The sequence below is a fragment of the Coffea arabica genome, chromosome 9e, assembly GCF_036785885.1.
Source record: "Coffea arabica cultivar ET-39 chromosome 9e, Coffea Arabica ET-39 HiFi, whole genome shotgun sequence".
NCBI classification, from domain to species: Eukaryota; Viridiplantae; Streptophyta; class Magnoliopsida; order Gentianales; family Rubiaceae; genus Coffea; species Coffea arabica.
The window spans coordinates 27,673,249-27,695,475 of NC_092327.1; the positions used below are offsets into that span (position 1 = coordinate 27,673,249).

Below are 22,227 nucleotides of genomic sequence, written 5' to 3' on the forward strand. Positions count from 1 at the left end.
GAAAATTTTAAAATCATGGACTATCAAATGTTTTTAGGCCAAATAAACAAATAAAAATTTTACAATTTTAAAATTAAAATTATATAAAATAGAACCTTGATAATTATTTTTATTCTTCTTGAAAGAAATTTGATATTGTATGAATTTTATGCCAATTGTAATGGATATGATGATTAAGAAATGAATTTAACATTTTTGTAAATACTTTTTGAATTTTCTGAATGTTGAACATGATGGTTGAGAAGTGAATTGGCATTTAGCAAATATAATTTGGTTTTAGATCTATTACAATTTAATATGACATGTTTTATGTGTTATACCACTTTTTTTGTAATGCATGCTTATACTAGGTAGACGGTCGCTAAAAATTGTTTTTTATTTTAAATTTGTTTTAGCAAGGAAAGTATGGGATTTATAAAGGCAGAAGCAGGAAGGGGTAGCTAAAAATTGTTTGACATTTCATAGGTTAAACTATTCTTTATTAATTTTTATGTGTTATATATCCCCATAACTATTTTTTTTTCCATAACATTCTTTTATGGCCGTGCATAGCACGGGTTTTCAAACTAATACATATAAACTTGGGGGATTTCTTGTAAGGTGTCCACATACTTTCCCTGGTCAATTTGAATCACAGATGGCATCTGCCAAAGTTCCATCTGCAATTAAGTTGAGTTTGCACTCTTAATTAAACTTAACATGATCTAATTATGCTAATTAAGTTACTATGTTGGATTACTTTTTCTTTGGTTGTATAGTTTTATGACTAATCTGTACTGGATCTCTTCATTGCTGATTTATACCACTTTTGTAGTTAGTTGAGATTAATTTTGGGGTTAGTAGGTACCTATTACTCACAATACCTTTATACTTGATTTTATTTAACTCGTAAAAGGTTAGGTGAATTAGGGAGGTTAGGTAAAAGATTATTTTACCTTGGTGTTAGTAAGTTCCTTTGGAGTAGTCAAACTGGTTTCAGAGGTTTTTTTTTTTTTTTTTTTTTTGAAGCATAAAAAGAAATCCTTCATTCATTTCAAATCTTCAAGAGCAGCGTCAGTAACAATCTTGGGGAAGTTCACAAACCATACTCTACTTCTCTCAAGAGACATCGACATTTTTGACATAATGTGGGCAGGAACATTGTTGGTCCTCCTCACATAACTAACTTTGACAAAATCAAATACAGCCAACATTGATCTTATGCCATGAATTAAATTACCTAGCAATGACAAATCTTGTTCATCGCTATTAATCCTCTGAACAATATTTAAAGCATCCCTTTCTAGCAAAAAATGTGTGATACCAAAATCTCTCGCAAACTCCAGAGCACTGAGAAAAGCCAAGCATTCCACATGTTCAGCATTATGAGCTCCAAAGACCCGTGTAGCCATTACAGCCTCAACCTGGCCCAAGTGATTTCTTACCACCACACCAACTCCAGCTGCAGTTTCAGAAAAAGCTCTATCCATGTTAATTTTTAGATAATTCTCTTCTGGTGCTACCCATTTGTTATGCACTACATTTCTTTGTGGTCCCTTCTTAGTATGGATACTCCAATACTCATGCAAGAAGGCCTGAGCATATTCACCCACTTGAGTCGCATCCCTATCCTTGCCTTCAAATATTTTTTGATTCCGGCTTCTCCAAATCATCCACATGGTTACCGTGATGAGTTCTATTATTTGGTTACCCTAAACCTTCAAGAAACAGTCAAACCAATCTTTAAAATTTGAGACAGTAGGCTTGCAAACTGCTTTTAGCATTCCCATTCTCAACCAAACTTCCTGAGCAAAACCGCATTCAAAAAATATATGCTTATCAGACTCTTCATTACAACCACACCATCTGCAACTTGTTACTCCTTTCCCAAGTCTAGCTGATAAATTCTGTCCAGTAGGCAAAATGCCTGAGCATGCTCTCCAAACAAAGATTCTGACCTTTGGAGGAATGTTCAAATTCCATATTTTGAGCCAGAAAACCTTCTCATTACTATTAGATGATGCACCCTCTCCACCTTCTTCCAACCTCTTCAAGGATCTTACTAAGTGATATGCTGACCGTACATCAAAACAGCCATCTTGTTTATAATACCACACTATCGCATCCTTTTTCCACCAAAAATTTTCAGAATAATCTGCACCTCATAACTAAAGAATAGATCATATAGCAAGTCCAGTCTCCAGCCCCCAGAATGAGTGTCAATTAAGTCACATACTCTAGCATCCGGCCACAAAGTTTTTGAACCTTGTGACACCCTAAAGGATAGAGGACAAGGAATCCAGGGATCATCCCAGACCTTTATGTCGGTGCCATCACCCACTCTCTACACAATGCCTCTGTTCAGTAAACTTCTTCTTTCTAATAAACTTCTCCATAAATAAGATGGGTTGCTTCCTAATTTGGCATTAAGAAAATCTATCTTAGCAAAATATTTAGCCTTTAAGATTCTGGCTGCCAAGGAATCAGGATTTTTAATTATTCTCCAACCTTGTTTTGCTAATAAAGCAAGATTAAAAGCCTCCATGTCTCTGAACCCCAAACCTCCTCCTGATTTTGGTCTACATAACTGGTCCCATTTCAACCAACACAATTTCTTTTCCTCTCCTCGCTGTCCTCACCAAAAGTTTCGAATTAGAGCCTTAATGTCATCACATAGAGTTTTTGTGAGCTTGAAACAAGACATCACATAACTGGTTTCAGAAGTTTTAGGCATTCTTGTTTGCACCCATTAAACTCCTAAAGGTAGTCTTGTGGAAAGTGTGATTAGTGTGGCCCCTCTAAGCATAATGGCATGGCATAGTAAGGCCAACAATCCTTTCCTATAATTGTCCTCTTATAATCAATGGGTGGGTTCGATTGGTTAGCCTGTTATAGAGAAATTGTACTTTTACTAAGACACATTTACATTAACATATCGAAAATGTTGGAAAAATCGGGTAATTTTTCACTCAAAAATTCAACTAGTGATTTAAACCGATTCAGTAATTCCCAGGAAAGATCGTTAAAACAATCTTCTTAGACAAAACTACCATTCCAAATAAATTCCTGAACAATCTTCAGGAAAGGCTGGAAGGGTCACAAGTGGTCCCACTTAAAGCCAGTCTCTTAGACAGAATTTACGTGCACGGTGTATTATCATAACTAGACCCGTGTATACATAAATAATACGTACACATGAATAAAAAAATACACCCAAATGAACCGTATAAAACACTACAAATAAACCCGATAAATATATTGAATACTATACTACAATTGAAAAGAAACTACCAAATAAAAGCGGAATAAATAAAAGAGATAAGAAAAGAACGCACCCGAAAAATTGATAACAGAGTTCGGCCAATTTTGTCTAATCTCCGAGCACCGCTCAAGCAGCCCACTTTTATAATTTAGGAGAAGAAAGAATTACAAATGTTGGTGTAATTCTTTGGTGTTGATACAATTGGATTGGGAAGGTAGAGAGTTTATTTATAACTCTCAATAGCCTTCCCAATCCTTGAGCCAACCGATGTGGGATTACAAATTTTGCCACAAAAATCAAATTTGTGGGCTATGGAAAAAATCAACAAATCTCCACCTTGGAATAATTTCTAATCCCACCAAAAATTACAAATTTTCTCACCCAACCAACAATAACAAACGGTCCTTGTGGTGCTTTCAAATTTGCGCCCTCAGGCGCCAACTCAAATGTGCAGGATATTGATCAGGTTTAAACAATGTTCAAACTTAGATCTTGTAAGCACCTTGGTCAGCATATCTGTAGGATTCTCCGTAGTCCGAATCTTCTGGAGAAAAATCTCCTCTTCTTCGAGAATTGCCCGCATAAAGTGATAGCGAACATCAATGTGCTTCGTTCTTGCATGCAAGACCTGGTTCTTCGCTAAATGAATAGCACTCTAACTATCACAAAACACGTCAATATGTTTTTAACTAACTCTCAAGTCTTCAAGCAATCCTTGAAGCCAAATTGCCTCCTTCACAGCTTCAGTAATCGCCATATACTCTGCCTCTGTTGTAGACAAAGCTACTGTTGACTGCAAAGTAGACTTTCAGCTAACTGGCGCCTTGGCAAACGTGAACAAGTAGCCAGATGTCGAGCGTCGCTTATCCAAGTCACCTGCATAGTCAGAGTCACAATATCCAACTACACATTGACCAAGTGATTCATCTTACTCAAATACTAATCCAACATCTACAGTATTTTGGATATACTGTAGAATCCATTTCACAGCTTGCCAATGACTCTTGCCCGGATCATGCATTAACTTGCTTACCACACTAACTGCATGCGAAATGTCGGGTCTCGTACACACCATTACATACATCAAGCAACCAACTGCATTAGCATACGAGACTTTCGCCATGTATGCTCTCTCTTCATCCGTCTTTGGAGATAATAGGCTACTAAATTTCAAATGAGGAGCAAGCGGAGTACTTACAGGTTTTGAATCTCCATTCATACCAAAACGTTGTAGTACCTTGTTCAAATACTGCTTCTATGTCAGACAAAACTTGCCTCTCATTCTAGCCCTGCTTATCTCCATGCCGAGAATCTTCTTGACTTCTCCCAAATCCTTCATTTCGAACTCTTTACTCAACTGAGTCTTCATTTTGTCAATTTCAACTTGCTTCTTTGACTCTCATTATAATCAACTCTCTCCTTCCGAGTGTAGCCTTTAGCCACCAATCTTGCCTTATAGCGAACATCATTCTTGTCAGGAAATCCTTCTTTCTTTGCAAATATCTATTTGCATCCAATTGCCTTCTTGCCCTTCGGTAGTTGTGTCAATTTTCACGTTTTGTTCTTCTGAAGTGATTGCATCTCTTCTTCCACAGCATCTTTCCATCTACCATTTTCTGTACTTCGAACTGCTTCAGAAAATGTGGATGGAACATCATCAACAACTGAAAGTGCATAGCCCACCATGTCAGTAAAACGAGCAGGTTTTTGAATTTCTGGTCTTGATCTATAGACGACAATTGACTTTTGCTGTTGTTGAGGTTCTTGGGTAGAAATCTCTTCCTCATTTGACTCTTCCTCTGCCATGGGAGAGTCACTGATGGTGCTGTTTGTTGGGCTCACCATTATTTGTTCAAATTTCACCTGTTTCGGCGTATACTCCACCTGTTGCGGAATACCATTGGTCCCATCTTGTGCTACCTTATTCAACATGGCAGATTCATCAAAGGTAACATCCTTGCTGATAATTAGTCTTCTTTGCTTCTAGACACCACAACCGGTATCTCTTAACTCCAGCATTAAAGCCCATAAAGAGAGCCTTCTTTGCACGTGGATCAAACTTTGATTCATTTACATGATAATATGCAGTAGAACAAAAAATACGCAAAGAATCATAATCTGTTGCAAGTTTTTCAGACCATACCTCTAATGGAGTCTTGCCACCTATTGCAGATTATGGCAAGCGATTGACGAGATGTTGAGCATATGTCACAGCCTCAACCCAAAACTTTCTGCCTAACCCAGCATTAGACAACATGCAACGTACTTTCTCCACTAGTATTTTGTTCATACACTTAGACACCCCATTCTGCTGTGGTGTTCTTCTAACTGTGAAGTGCCGAACTATGTCACACTCTTGGCATATCTTCTGGAAGGGATCATTCTTGTATTCTCCACCGTTGTCTGTTCAGAGGACCTTGATCTTTTTTCCCATCTGGTTTTCAACCTGAGCTTTCTATTTAAGAAAAATTCCTAGCACTTCATCCTTGTTTTTCATAGTAAACACCCAAACTCTTATGAAAAAGTCAATAGTACCTGCCTCCAAGGGATGGAGTCTTAGCAGGTCCCCATACATCTGAATGTACATAATCTAAAATACGCTTGGTATTATGGATGTCTGTGCCAAATTTCACTCTTCTTTATTTTTCTAGAACACAATACTCACAAAATTCTAATTTGCAAGCTTTCGTACATTTCAACAATCCTTGCTTGGCAAGATTTTGTAAGGATTTTTCACCAGCATGTTCCAATCGCATGTGCCACAACTTTGTTGTCTCCGCATCCTTCTTGCTACTGGAAGATGTTGCTGCTGTTGTCCCAACAACTGTACTACCTTGGTAGTAATACAGATTATTCTTCCTCACACCTTTCAACATCACAAGTACTCCCGAAATTACTTTAAAAATTCCATCTCGTATTTTCACTTCCAAGCCTTTTGACTCTAAGAGTCCCAAGAATATGAGATTCCTCTTCAAATTCGGCACGTACCGAACATCTTTCAAGATTCTAGTGGATCCATCATGATTACGCAGTTTAATTGAACCTATCCCAACTATTTTACATGGATTGTCATTTTCCATGTACACAACTCCACCATCAAGTTCTTTAAATTCAAAGAACCACTCCAGCATAAGAGACATATGGTAGGTACAAGTTAAATCCAAAATCCACTCATCTGGATGGGATGTTAAAGGTGATACAACCAAAGGGAAATCTGATTCCGCATCACTTTTGCATTCTGCAACATTTACGTTTTGCGGAGTTTTTCCTTTCTTCTTTAACTTTGGATAGTCTTTTTTCCAGTGTCCTTTCTCACGACAGAAAGCACACTCATCTTTGGCAACTCTACTTTTTGATTTAGACCTTCCTCTTCTCCCCTTTGATTAGCTTTGTTGACGACCTCTTGCCACTAACGCTTCATCTGCTGTAACTACTTTATTTTTCATTTTATCCTACTTTCTCAATTCATGACTATACAAAATAGAACATACAGCATCTAAAGACACATTTTTCTTCCCATGAAGTAACGTAGTTTTCAAATGTTCAAATTCATCGGAAAGGGGTGATAACAATATCAAAACCAAATCTTCATTTTCAAATTTCACATCTAAATTTAACAGGTCTGCTACTAACTGATTAAACATAGTGATGTGTTCATTCATAGTAATACCTGGTTGGTAATCGAATCGAAACAATCTCTTCTTCATAAGGAGTTTATTCTGACCACTCTTCTTCAGAAATTTCTCCTCCAATGCCCTTCACAATTTCCATGCAGAAGTCTTGTTCTTGAAAACATACTTTTGCTCTCTGGACAAACACGATCGAATAGTTCCGCATGCCAACCGATTTATGGTACTCCACTCCTTCTCTTCTATGTCATTTAATTTCTTTTCTTCAATGGCAATGTCAAGACCCTGTTGAAAAAGAGAGTCTATGATCTCGCCTTGCCACATGCCGAAATGGCCAGTGCCGTCAAATATCTCCATCGCCAACTTTAAACTTGACATTGGAGTCCTCGACCATGTAGACGAAGAAGCTGATGTTCCAGATGTAATTCTTGACGTGGAATTGTCTGATGCCATTACAGACTCAAATAATAGTATTCAATATATAAAAAATTACAAATAGGCCAAAGGACAAACCTTCGGCTCTGATATCACTTGTTGAAAAAATCGGGTAATTTTTCACTCAAAAAATTCAACTAGTGATTTAAACCGATTCAGTAATTCTCAGGAAAGATTGTTAAAACAATCTCCTTAGACAGAACTACCATTCCAAGTAAATTTTCAGGAAAGACTGGAGAGGTCACAAGCGGTCCGACTTAAAATCCAGTCTCCTAGACAGAATTTACGTACACTGTGTATTATCACAATTAAATTCATGTATACATAAATAATACGTACATACGATTAAAAAAATACACCCAAATGAACCGTATAAAACACTACAAATAAATCCGACAAATATATTGAATACTATACTACAATTGAAAAGAAATTACCAAATAAATACGGAATAAATAAAAGAGATAAGAAAAGAACGCACCCCAAAAATTGATAACAGAGTTCGACCAATTTTGCCTAATCTCCGAGCACCACTCAAGCAGTCCGCTTTTATAATTTAGGAGAAGAAAGAATTACAAATATTGGTATAATTCTTTAGTATTGGTACAATTGGATTGGGAAGGTAGAGAGTTTATCTATAATTCTAAATAGCCTTCCCAATCATTGAGCCAACCGATGTGAGATTACAAATTTTGCCACAAAAATCAAATTTGTGGGCTGTGAAACAAATCAACAAATGTGGGATGTGGAAAAATCAACAGAAAACACCCAAAACAACAAAAACATCGATAAAACAACAAAATATTGACAAAGCAACAAAATATCAACATACCAAAAAGCATCCAAAAGAACAGCCAAAAAGAATAAAAGCATAAACATATTTTTTAAAAAAGAAAAAGAACTCCATTGCCCCTATCTCCTCATAATACCCAAAACACAGCAACAGCAGCACGAGGAAGACAGTGGTAATGGGTTGGCATCCAAAGCACCCAAAACAACTTGGAGAAAAGCATCCAAAAAATAAATAAATAAGTAAATAAAACAAAATCATTGCTAGCCTAGTGCCCTGAGAAGAGGAGGGAGGCAGCAACAAGGGGTAGATGGGGAGAGGCCAAAGGGTGTAGGAGTAAAGGAAGCTATAAAGGGGTAAGCAGGAGGTAGGGAGTCGTAGATGATAGGGTTTGAAGGGAAGGAAAAATGGGCTTGGGGTAAAACAAGGAAAGGTGAGGTAATGGATAGATGAGAGTCCAGCGGTAGGGATGGGCTAGCAAACTAGGAGGGACTAGGGTGATGTTGGAAAGGGGAGAAAGCTGTTGCTTTGGAAAAGGATAAATCATTCCACCCTTGTGGAGATGATCATATTTATCACTGCATTCTAATTTTTATTTAGTGGAATGGGTAATTTATATTTGATTGACCAACAACCTATCAATGCGAGTCCTCGTTTTGAGGAGAGGAAAAATCTTTGGGAAAATCTAAATGCATGTTGTTGCAAATGCCCAAGATTTTAAATTTTCCATGGTTATGTTTAGAAGACTTTAATGAAGTTCTAATCCCTGTAGATAAGTTTGGGACAATCTCATTAATCTATCTCCAGCTGATTTATTTAGAAATTGCCTTGATTCTTGTAATTTTTTGGATTTGGGTTTTGCGGGGCCTAGATATACTTGGATTAGGAACTGCAAAGCCGGGGGTTTAGTCTATGAGAGACTGGATCGTGCCTTTTGTAACCCTGAATGGCGCGATTTATTTCCTGAAGCCTCTGTCGGCCAATCTGATCTTTGCCGTGTCTTGCTCAGTATACATCCTAAGACCACTACCTTTTCATCTAGAAAAGCTTTGACTTGACCACTCTTCCTTTTCACTAGTCATTCAACAGTCTTTTACCTTCTGCAATTAAAGATGATCTCTCTTTCCTGCCTGGCGATTTTGTACATTTTGCACACTGCATAACTTTATTTACACACGGCATAATTTTGTTTGCACAACGTGTAACTTTAGTACAAGATTTTGTGGGCCTCACACACGTTGTGAAAATCAAGGTACAAGAAGTGATCTGGACCGCACATTTTTTTTGGCCAAAATCTAGCCGTGAACAGCTCAGGAGCGGTCATTCTCATCCGTGCCTGATGCTATTAAAGATTGGAGTAAGACCAATTTTTGAAATGTCTTTGTTAAGAAGCAAAAAATTTTAAATACATTAGCAAGGATTCAGAATGTCATGCATAATAAGCATTCAATTTTTCTTGTATAATCTAGAAAATTAAACCGCCAAGCTGAACTTGAGTCTATTCCGGTTAAAGAGAAAGCTTGTGGCCCTTAAATCTCGCATTAACTATCTTGTTTGGGATGATCTGAACTTGAAGTTCCTCTAGATTACTTTAATCTGTCGGGTGGGAAATAACAAAATCCTTGCTTTTTGAGAAACGAGGTTAGCAACTGGTTAGATCAGGAGCATGATCTAGACAATCACATTTCCCCATTCTTCTCAAAGCATTTTACTTCACTTCTTTTTGAACCTTTTCGTTCTCCCTTTTTTGGAACCTCCATGAACAAACCAAGAAATCTGTCTTCCAAACCAACTTCCCAAGAGGTCAAGAAAGTTGTTCCTAACTTTAACACCATTAAGGCTCTAGGCCTAGATAGCTTCTTTTATCTCATATTTTTCCAGAAATACTGGGATCTTATAGCTCCTTCTCTGATGAAGAATAATGACTCCATTGATCTTCAACCCTTTCCAATCAGCATTAATGATTCCTTCATTTGCCTAATTCCTAAGATTGACAAGCTTGCCTAATAAATTAGTAAAAATATTCTTGTAAATAGTTTGTTAGATTTGTACTACTATAAATATTAGTTGGTCACTTATAATACGTGAACTAGATGTTTTTCTCTCAAAATACATGTTATCATGGAATCAAAGCTAAAATCTTAGTGTTCGGGTTAAATATCTAGTAAAAGTCCTGTTCACGTGATACTATTCATTGTATTACTGTTCACACGTTACTGTTTCAAGGTACTGTTCATCATGAATTTTAATTATTTTTTGTTTGAAGTGCTATTCATTATGGCTGAAAGTTCATCAAAAAGTGTCATGGCGTCCACTAATGTTATGACAATGGTGACGTCTCAAATCACAAATTGGAAGTTGAACAACATTAATTATCAACAGTGGTAAAAAATTGTTAAGATTTATCTGACAGGTTTAAGAAAGTAACGTCATCACACAAATGACTCTCCTACGGAGGACAACAAGCGACTAATGTGGATTCAAGAGGATGCCCAAATTCTTGAAGCACTATACAATTCTATGAAGCCACGAATTGCGTACATGTGTTCTCATTGTGAGGCAACAAAAGAAGTTTAGGATTATATCTGTTTATTATACTAAAGTAATCTTTCATGGATGTATGATATTTCTTTGGAGTACTTTTAGTTGTAACAATATAATAAGACAATAACTAAATATTTTGTTGATCTCATGCGAATTTCAGAAGAATTAAATGATGTAATGCCTCTCTCAAGTGATATTTGTGACGCCCCCACTTCTCCCAAGGGCGAACCCAAGAGTATCGGCGGGACGCCTGCCCAACTCTCGCCAGGACTTGGTACAATCTATAATTCAAAACTAGGAATACTTCAAATAACTTCAATATATATATTTAAAGTACTCCAAAACACTTCATACTTACAATTAGTCAGCTCTCAAGCTTAATACAACCCAAAAGAATATTTACTACAGCCATCTACTATAATACAACTTAAAGTTTTTCCTAAAAAAAAACAATCTAGCACTATTCACGAGCACTTGGACTCGAACCCTGTTAAGGAAAACAAAAACGTGGAATGAGCTACACAACCCAGTGAGGTTCCAAGACATTCTAGCAGTTCTAATAAATCAAGTAATTTGAGCATACCACATGTATGGTTCAAAGTTGCATATTTGGGACCTTAACATGAGATAGTTATCATTGTACGAGTAATTTGAGCATAACATAAGCATAGTTCAAGGTTTCACATTGGCACATTTACAATAAGACAGTTTTCATGATACAAAAATAAATACATACTGAAGGATACGGTGTTCCAGTAGAACCATTTCGGTCAACTTCACATTATAACTCCTTGTCCCCTCGGTTTGTCTGGTCATCACCTTATCCCTCCAGTGGCAGTACTCGAGTATATCAAAACGGTGTCCCAGGGTTCCAACCTACCCGACCGAACCCAGTTCTGGCTCGAGTAGGTCAGTAACCAAGGGCAGAATCCAGTTCAACTTAGAGCTTACAACATGCACAAGTAATCAAGTAAATCGGTAAACGGTAAAAATTTATCAATTTTGTAGGTCGAGTGAAATGAAGTACACACTCGTCGTAAAATTGTGAAAAAGTTCATGTGAACACGTAATTTACAGTAATCACATAATCAAGTAGTCAAGTAATCAAGTAAGCAGGTAATCAAATAAATTGGTAAACAGTGAACGGTAAACGGTAGACGGTAAATAATCTCGATTAACGGTAAGATTTATCATTTTAGTAGGTCGAGTGAGATAAAGTACACACTCGCCTTAAAACAGTGGAAAAGTTCATAGGAGCAATTATCGGTAACACTTAACAGTTAAACACATAATGACCATGGAATAAACATGTCGTAAAACTATTCAAGTAACATACTCCTATATGGAACACTCACCAATTTGAAACAAGTGAGTAAGTGCTCAAACAAGTGTTTAAGCGTCCACTTCGAGTTCCTCTTGAAGGTCCCCTTGAGTGCCTGAACAAATAACAATCAACTAGTACACACTATCGCTTAAAATCCCTACTTATCGAGAAAGATTGCACCCGTGTACAATCTAAGAAAATATTACAAAAATAAGCCTCAATTACTCGTAAATCAAGGCTCAAAGATGGGGTTTAAAACTCAAGTAAAAATCTGATTTTTATCTTTAAAATCATTGGATGGAAACAAGTAGGTATGAAACCATGTAAATAAATTTCCAGACGAACGATCGAAGTCGAACGTGAAAATGCCACGTCACAATCCAGCCAAGAACTGGCTGGATATCCGGCCGGATTTCTGGCCGGATTCGAGGCAGTAAAGAAACCCAATTTTATTCAAATCTCGCCATCAATCCGGCCAACTATCCAACGAAGAACTGACCGGATATACGGCCGGATTCTATGAAATTATTCCCGCACGGATTCTTTTCAAAATGGCCAAAATTTATCAAGTTTAGGGTGTGCTTTGAAAAATAATAACTCACTCTTTGAAAATCCAAAATTAAAAAATTTGGTACCGTTGGAAGCTACTTCCAAAGTACTAAAAGGTCCAATAAAACACTTTTCCATGATTTCAATTGGAAGATATTCAAATTTTGGGTCCAAGATATTGTCTTGGAATACCAAAACAGATTTGGGTTGATTTTCGACAAAGTTTGGAAATTCGGCAAAATTCACACAATGTGAACTAGCCTCTGAAATTTGGAACTCAATTAGAATTATAATCAAAGTTTAAAACACAATAAGCGGAACAAGATTTGGAGTTTTGAGCACCAAGATATAGCGGCTCAAAGTTGCTGAAAAATTGAGACTGTTAGGCTAATTTCCAAGTTTAAATCACGAACTTTGGGATTTTGGTTGGACATCGAAATTCACTCGGAATGACACCAAATTTGGTAGTATTATACTACCATATAAGAGCTATTCCTCTGTCAATTTTCATAGAAAAATCCATTCGAGAAGTGGGTTAACAAAAATCACTAAAATTCCAATTTTCCAAGGCAAAGCTACCTTGTACTTCCATTTCCCCTTTTTTTAAAAAACATTTGGCCAACGAATCTTTTCAAACATGATCCATTTATGAAGACAAATATCTAATAAATATCCAAGATACATTTGGTAGGTGATTAACACCAAGAATTTCAAGATCACAAGTCCCAATTCAAAAAGAGTCATTCAACTAGCCAAAAAGAGGGTTTTTCATCACTGAGTCAGTTTTGAAATTCAGCCACAACTCACTCAATTCAACTTGGAATTGAGCGTGGTTGATGGCGTTGAAAACTACATTCATAAGGTTACAATTTCTCAGAATAAATTGTTTTAAAATTCTGTCCACAACTAGCTCATAATTGAGCATCAAGTCACAGCTCAAAACAGGGCTTCCAATACAGACGAGAAACAAAACAGGCAACTTTACAAGGTTGGTACGGCTCACTCAGGTGGAATCAAGGCATGCATTTTATATCTTTGGAAAACTGGAAATGTCTAGTTTCTAATGCCATAAATAGCACTCGATTTCGATGTCGGAGTAAAGAGTTATGGCCGAAACAAAATCACTGCCAGAGTAATACGGGACACAATTCCAGTTTTGGTAAAATTTCGAAATCTCAACATTTACCCATCCAAATCACGTAATTTTTTGAGAAAACTTTATACACAACCTATATTATACATTTACATAAAAAACAGATCAATTAGACCACAAAAAAGTGCACCAAAGTGCACGGCAATGGCAGGGGCAGAAACGGTAAAAAAATTTCCTTTTCACTTCCTTTGAGCTATCTTTCAGAACACCACTTATTTTCACTAGATTAAACACTAATCCAACATAAATAACATTAAATCTCATCAAATCAGTTCATCAAGCCATTGTGGGATTTCATAGAGCCCACTCACAAGATTTCCAACAATATAAAGCTACCCATGTGAATTTATGAGCTCATAAGTGAAATATAACTTATATAAACCAAGATTCAAGAGTTCGATCGTCGATTACCTTCTTAGATGATTAAAGCAAAAAATTTCGGTCACCTTAAGCCCAAGAAAACCGTGCAAATGAAGCCCCTTTCCTAGCTTGAGTTGATTTCCAAGTGGTTTGCAAGTTGTGTGTAAATTTTGGAGTGATTTGATGAAGAAATGAAGCAAGAATTGATGGAGATTTTGGGTTGTCTTCTTCCTCTTGCTGGTCGGCTGTTAGAGAGAGAGAAAGGAGAGTGTTTGCTGATGAGAAAGCTTCTTGAGGAAGCTTAAGTGTGTGGCAAAAAATGTTCCAAAAGTCAACCCTTCAATAGTGCGCGTTCGCGCGCGTTTCGTGCCCGATTCCTTTTGGATTTGTTTCACTAGTGCACTAAACCTCTAATGCACTTCCATTCATACTATTATTATTCACTCTTAATAGTCTAAAAACAAGTCTCCAAAATCCCTCAATTAATCGCACGCGCAAAAACGCGTGCTTCCATTTTGTGCCCGATAAAGTGGAATTTTCAAGAAATTCTTATAATGATAGTATCACTAACTAATAATTGAACAATTAAACATAAAATACCTATTTCAAGACTAATGTACAAGTCTCCAATTTTCCAAGTTTATTGTATCCTCGAATCGATTATTGTCTCCAAACGCGCATCTACTATTCACTCTAAACAAACTTTCAGAAATAAATTTTCGAATCAAGGCACTTTTAAAATATTTGTAGGTCATAGTTCCATGTAATTGAGTATAAAGAGGTTGGAATAAAATATTCAGAGAAAACGGATGAGTAAATAATTAATTAATCCAGTCAAATAAAATAAAATAAGAAAAATTCGGGTCCTCACAATATTACAGTTATGGAGTGGCAAAGAGAACAAATGCCTGTGCTTAAATTCTTGGTTGGCCTTAAGCCAGAATTTGAACCAATCAAATATCAAATTTCAACAGGTGAACAATTACCATCCTTTGTGGAGGCGTATGCTCATGTCTTACGTTGTACATCTAAGGATAATGCACAGGGTGATGGTGCTCTAATTAATGACAAGTCTGTTTTAGTTGCTAACAACAATCGGATAGAGCAAAGTCCTGGATGTGAGCAACTTAGTTTTGGACATGGCTCTCGTGGAGGAAGAAGTAGAGGAGGTCGTGGGGTCATAGAAGTCGAGGCACCCATGAGTACACTCATTGTGATTTGAAAAATCATACTCGTGATACTTGTTGGAATTTAGTTGGAAAACCTTCTCGGTTTGCTAATGCGGTTACTGATAAGTGTATATTTTACGTGTTTTAAATATATTTTATTAGTTAGTTTTGGTATGTTTAATTACTTTTATAGTTAATTAACTAAGTTTCTAGTGAAAAAAATGTATTTTGTGGTTTAAAGTGTGAAAATTATATTTTTACGGATTTTAATGGTCAAAATTTCATGTTTTTATAGGTTTAAGCATTCAAGCATCAATTGGAGAGATTTGAGAAGATAATTGGATGATTGATGATGGTTTGAAGTGATAAAAAGAAGACATGAAGTGCAAAACATTCAAAGGATGAAATGCAAGTTTCACAGCTTTAACACCTTGTGGTGTTTCAGCTATCTCTTGAGATAAAAATATCGAATTGAGGTGATTCTTAAACTCTTTTGAAGCTAAAACATAGGTCTACATTTGGTATGAAGATATCGAAGTTCAAGTTCAATTGTTTTCCTTGACAAAAAGTCAAAATACAGAAGTGTAACTCTGTTGTTGAAAGCTGAAACAGAGCTCTGATCAGTTGAGGGTATTTTGGTCAGTTCTCAGTCCATGGAGCTCTAAATTGGACGATTATTGATGCATTGGAAAGCTAACTCAAAAGGCCACAATTTTCATGTCTTATACAAGAGCTAGTTCAGATCTAACATTGAGAAAATATCAGTTGAAGTTGGACAAAAAATGGAGCAAGGATGAATTCTGCCCAGAAAGTGCAAACCTGCAGAAGCAATACATGGGTAGATAATACGCGACCTAAGGTTGTGTTTTCAAGTCGCGTATTCTTCATTTTTTGCTGCAACTTGCTCTGAAACTTGTTTTGCATTTACACAACCTTTCCAACTCATCTACAGCTCAGAATTTCGGCTAGATTGACCAAGAAGAGTGTGGAAACTTGGAGAACAACTCTTGATGAGTTAAAAAGCCAACTTTGCGAACCAAAAAACAACATCTCTCTATAAATAGTAGCCTTTGGAGGACATTTTTACAACTTTGAAAGGCTAGAGAAACTTACAAAAAATATAGTCTTCACTAATTTTTCTTAGTTCATTAGTTTAGATAGGTTAGTATAATTTTATCCTGTCTTTATCATGCTAAGCAAGGATGATGATTGAGGTTTGAAGATGGAGAAGATGTTGCTCACATGTGACAAGGAGTTCCATCTCTTCAACGCTTTAACTCTTGTATTTGAATCTTATATTTAGTTATGATACAAATATGGTTTTTTCTTTCATGTTTTTCATGTGTAGTTAAAGTTTATACCTAGAGTTATGGATGAACTTTCTATATCTTGTTAGTGATATTTACTTAGTTATTTGATGATATTATTTTGAACAAGTTATTTATCACTTTTGCTTTTCTAATCATAATTAACCAGCCATTAGTTGTGATTATCTAAAAGTGTTAAGTTTGCAATGAGAATTGGAATTTAACACTAGTTTAAAGAAGTGATAAACCTAGGGAGTTCACTCACGAGAGTAGAGGTGCACCGTTGTGGCTTAAGTGACTTGTTTCATGTAATTTCATAGAAAAAATGAACTTGTAACTAATTCATGACCACGAGAGTAGATATGGTTTAGATATAAGTATAGTTGATTCACTACGAGAGTAGGTTTCACATACATTAGAAAATTACACCATAACTAGTCAAGATAATAGCATTCACTTAATTGGTAATTTCATTAGCGAGAGTAGTAAGGAATTCCATACCTCTAGGAGTTTTCTAGTGTTAATTTTATTACTTTTACTTCATATTTATAGTTTAAATAATAAAGGAGTTTGAAAATCATCAATAATTGAAAATCTTTCCTGTAGATTCGACTCTTAATACCCTATACTCAATCGCGACTCGTATACTTGCGAAAAATCGCGTGTGGGATATTTAGAATTTATAAATGTAAAATTTGATTGTGGATGGACTAATTGATATATGTATACCCCGCGCTCATCAGTTACCACTGACCAAGATGAATCAGGTTCTTCAATACAAGGGTCCCAGAAGACTTGTATCATATCCGAGAAAGATTATGTTAAATTCATGCAGTACCAAACTGCAAATCACACATCTCTTCACTCTGCTTCTTTAGCACAAAAAGGTAATGCTATGCCTTGTCTCTCCACATCTTCTAATTCTAATTCATGGGTTATTGATTCCGAGGCTACTGATCATATGTCAAGTACCTCTAGAAATTTTTCTAATATTCAAGAGTCTACTTCCTTTTCTCATGTTATTTTAACTAATGGATCTACAACTAAAGTTAAAGGACTCGACACTATAGAAATTAACCCATCTCTTCTGATGTCTTCTATTCTTTACGTACCCAATTTACCTTTTAATATAATATCTGTTAGTAAGTTTACTAAATTTCTACAGTGTTCAGTTACTTTTTCTCCTAATTTTGTTATCATTCAAGATTTAAAGACAAAGAGGATGATTGGTAGAGGGGATGAACATAATAGTCTTAATTTCTTAACTCCAATGGTTCAATTGCGTGTTCTGTTACTGTTTCTTCTCTTGAAATTCACTGTCGTTTGGGTCATCCGACTCTACAAATTTTGAAAAAGTTGATTCTTACTTTGAGTCAGTTGTCTTCATTAGAATGTGAGTCTTGTCAGTTAGGAAAGTATCATCGTGTTTCTTTGTCCCTAGAGTCAATAAATGGGTTTCCGAACCATTTGTGTTAGTTCATTTTGATGTTTAGGGTTCTAGTCGCGTCGTTTCAAAGTTAGGCTTTGAATATTTTGTAATCTTTGTTGATAACTTTTTCATATTTACACGACTTTATTTAATAAAAGATCGTTCAGAGGTATATACCATTTTCGGTGCATTTGTTACAAAAATAAAGAATCAATTTGGTATACCTATATGTATATTTCGCAGTGATAATGCGAAAGAATATTTTTCCACTCCTTTTGATACTTTTATGATTAAGTTTGGTATTATTTATCAATCCTCTTGTCCTCATATTGCATAATAGAATGGAGTTGTTAAAAGAAAAATTGGACATTTAGTTTAAATTGCTCGAACATTTTTGTTGCACATGAATGTGGCTAAATAGTTTTGGAGTGATGTAGTTTTAACTGCATGTTAATTAATTAATTGCATGCTATCTAATATTCTTGGAGGCCAATTATCTCACTCCATCATTTTTCCTCTTGAACCTGTGTTTTTAAATTACCTCCTCGTATTTTTAGACGTGTGTGTTTTGTTCATCAGCTTGCTATCGGAGTGGATAAATTAGATCCTCGTACTATTAAGTGTAATTTCTTAGGATATGCACGAGCGTAAAAAGGACATAGATGTTACAGTCAAGATTTAAATCAATTTTTTACTTGTATTTTCTTTAACTCCACTCCTTATTTTATGAAACAAAATATGCCTAGTGAGTCAGACCATTGTTTCTCTTTTCCTTTTTCTGTTTTACCAGTCCCTTCATTTTTATTACCTAAGTTATACAGTCCACTAGATTTCACAACTCGGTTATCTCATCTTAATTTTCAAGTTTATTCTCGTCGTTTCGTAGTTGAGAAAGCTCTTGATACATCATGTGCTTCACCAATTAACTCTCAATTTTCAAATTAAGGTATGACGCCCTTCTGTGTGTTAGATCTTCCTATTGCTTTATACAAAGGTAAGAGGCACTGTATTTCTCATTTTATTTCTTATTTTATTTCTTATTCTCGTATCTCTCTATCATATTTTTCTTTTGTTGTTTCACTTGATTCTATATCCCTTCCTAAGTCTATTACCTATGCTCTCAATCATCTTGTTTGGAGATTAGTTATGCAAGAAGAGATTTTTGCTTCGGAGAAAATGGTACTTGGGATCTTGTCCTTATTCTTTCCGGCAAGCCTGTTGTTGGTTGTAAATGGGTGTACACTATAAAGTGCAGCCTAATGGTTCTATTGATAGATTGAAGGCTCGTCTAGTAGTTAAAAGATATACTCAGGTGTATGGAATAGACTATTTAGAGACATTTTCTCCTATTGCAAAGATTACCTCTGTTTGTTTTCTTATCTCTTTGGCAGCAACTTATAATTGGCCATTGCATTAGTTGGATGTCAAAAATACACTTTTACATGGAGATTTGGAAGAAGAGGTAAACATGAAACAACCTCCAGGATTTGTTGTTTAGGAGGAGAATTAGTTATTGGTTTGTCGTCTGAAAAAATCCTTATATAAATTGAAATAGTCTCCTAGGGCTTGGTTTGATTAGTTTAGTAGTGTTGTCATGGAACTTGGTGTGACAAGATGTGGAGTAGACCACTCTGTGTTTTATTGGCATTCTAATGTTGGTAAGATTTTATTAGCTATTTATATGGATGATATTGTGATTACAGGTGATGATGTTGTGGGGATCTAGAAGTTTAAGTCGCAATCTCCAAGCAAACTTTCAGACAAAGGATTTAGGTCACTTACAATATTTTTTGGGTATTGAGATAGCTCAGTCTAAATATGAATTTTATTTATGTCAAAGAAAATATATACTCGATATGTTGAATGAAATTGGAATGTTAGATTGCCAACTTGTAGATACTCCTATGGATCATAATGTGAAATTAGTAGGAGATCAAGGTGCATTACTAGATGATCTTGGACAATATCAAAGACTTGTGGGTAAATTAAATTATCTCACACTGCAACGAGACCTGACATTGCGTTTGTAGTGAGTGTTGTGAGCCAATTTCTTCAGACCCTTCGTATTAGTCATTGGGATGCTGTTATACAAATTATCAGGTATCTTAAGAATGCTCTTGGAAAAGGGTTACTATATCAAAATCATGGACACATTGAAATTGAAGGATATAGTGATGTATATTGGGTTGGTTCTACCTTAGATCGAAGATTAACTACAGGATATTGTGTGTTTGTTGGTGGTAATTTAGTGTCGTGGGAGAGTAAGAAGCAAACAGCTGTTTCTAGGACAACTGCAGAATCTGAATATTGTGCTATGGCTCACACTGTGTGTGAGTTGATTTGGTTGAAAAGCATGTTACTTGAAATTGGGTTTGAGCATAAATAGCCTATGAATTTAGTGTGTGATAATCAAGCGGCTGTTCAAATTGCATCTAATCCAGTGTTTCATGAAAGGACAAAATATATTGACGTTGATTGTCATTTCATTAGAGAGAAATTGCTTGATGGAGTCATCAAGACATCTTATTTAGCATCCATAGATCAATTGGTTGATTTGTTTACTAAGAATTTAGAAGGGTTTAGGGTGAAATACATTTGTAACAAGTTGGGCACTCATGATATTTATGCTCCAACTTGAAGGGGAGTATTAAAAGAATATAAGTACTCTTGTATATAATAAATTAGTAAGAGTATTCTTGTAAATAATTTGTTGGGTTTGTACTACTATAAATACTAATTGGTCACTCATAATACGTGAGTTAGATATTTTTCTCCCAAAATACATGTTATCAGAGGCCATTAAGAATTCAGACCAATTGCACTTTGCAGCTCAATCTATAAAATTCTAACCAAAATCTTGATGAATAGATCGAGATATCATATCTTATATCCCCCTACCAATCTAGCTTCATCCTTGGGAAGACTAGCACAGATCATCTTGGTTCAAGAAGCCATGCTTATTATTAGGAAGAAATTTGGTGCTAGTGGTTCATGTGCTATCAAGATTGATGTTGAGAAAGCCTATGGCAAATTGGATTGGCACTTTATTAGACAAGGAGACCCTATCACCCCTTATCTTTTCTTACTTTGAATGGAGTTCCTCTCACAAAAAATAATGGAATCTGTACAAAAGAGGAATTGGAAACCCCTTGCTTTTGGTCACAACTGCCCATCCCTTTCCCATTGCCTCTTTGTAGACGATGTTCTACTCTTCCGCAGAACTGATGAGAAATCCATTGCAGTAATAAGGGAGTCCTCAGTTGTATTTAGCCAAAGGTCTGGATTGAACATTACTCGGGATAAATCTAAAATCCTGTTCTACCCTAATATAACCCCTGAAAAATGAGAGTCCATTTCTTTCTTTTTAAACATTAAGGAATCTAATAACTTTGGCTCCCACTTGGGATTTCCTCTCTCCAAAAACAGATCCCTAAAAGGAAATTTCAATTTATTCAGGATAAAGTTCATAATAAATTAAAGGGATGGAAGGCAAATATGCTCTCCTTTGCAAGGTGCAAAGTTATAGATCGACAAACTATAGCTTCTATACCTGTGTATTATTTGCAGTATGCAGTTGACCCTGAAGGCATTCGTAATATTATTAATAGGAACAGAAGAACTTCTTATGGGGATCCATAAGGGAGAAAAGGAAACTTCACCTAGGTAATTGGGATTTGGTGACTACTCCTAAGAAGAGAAGGATTGGGTCTCAAACAAATAGCATTGATTAACACTTTTTCCTTAGCAAAAGTTTGCTGGTAGCTTACAACTAATCAACATACACCTTGGGTGCAAGTTCTTTCAAGAAAATATGTGGGCAGGGATTTAACTCTTAGCCATGACTGGTTAACCTTAAGCAAGGATAGAGGATCTATTGATCTCTTAGGGATGAAAAATGGCATTGATCTCTTTAATCAGGGTATCACCAAGCTAGTTAGGGATGGGGCATCTACCAAGGTCTGGGAATGGTTGTCCAACTCCTCTCTTAGATCCTTAATCCAAGGACCTCTACTCCTTGATGAAGAAAGCCTTCTTGTCAAAGATCTCTTTGAGGTATAAGGGACTTGGATCATTGATAGAATTTCCTTCTTTTTTCTAGATTCTATTAGTCAAGCTATTCAAGCTATCCCTAGATAAACCTATCAGCCAAAGATCTACTTAAATGGGCTCCTTCTAGTAATTGTATGTTAAGTACCAAATCTGCTTGCAGGTCACATATATTAGGAAATTATGCTATAGTGAGCTGAGGTAGTGACAAACAATTAACCCGAGAGATTCCTTAGTAAGAGTAGTTTCA

General features: G+C 35.9%; 1 protein-coding gene across 1 annotated transcript; it reads right to left on the reverse strand.

Moving 5' to 3' along the window:
• Positions 1–1,028: 1,028 nt before the first annotated feature.
• On the reverse strand, positions 1,029–1,658 carry LOC140014640 (uncharacterized). Its single transcript, XM_072065719.1, has one exon. It carries the CDS (start codon positions 1,656–1,658, stop codon positions 1,029–1,031), a length of 630 nt encoding a protein of 209 aa, XP_071921820.1.
• Positions 1,659–22,227: the final 20,569 nt, after the last annotated feature.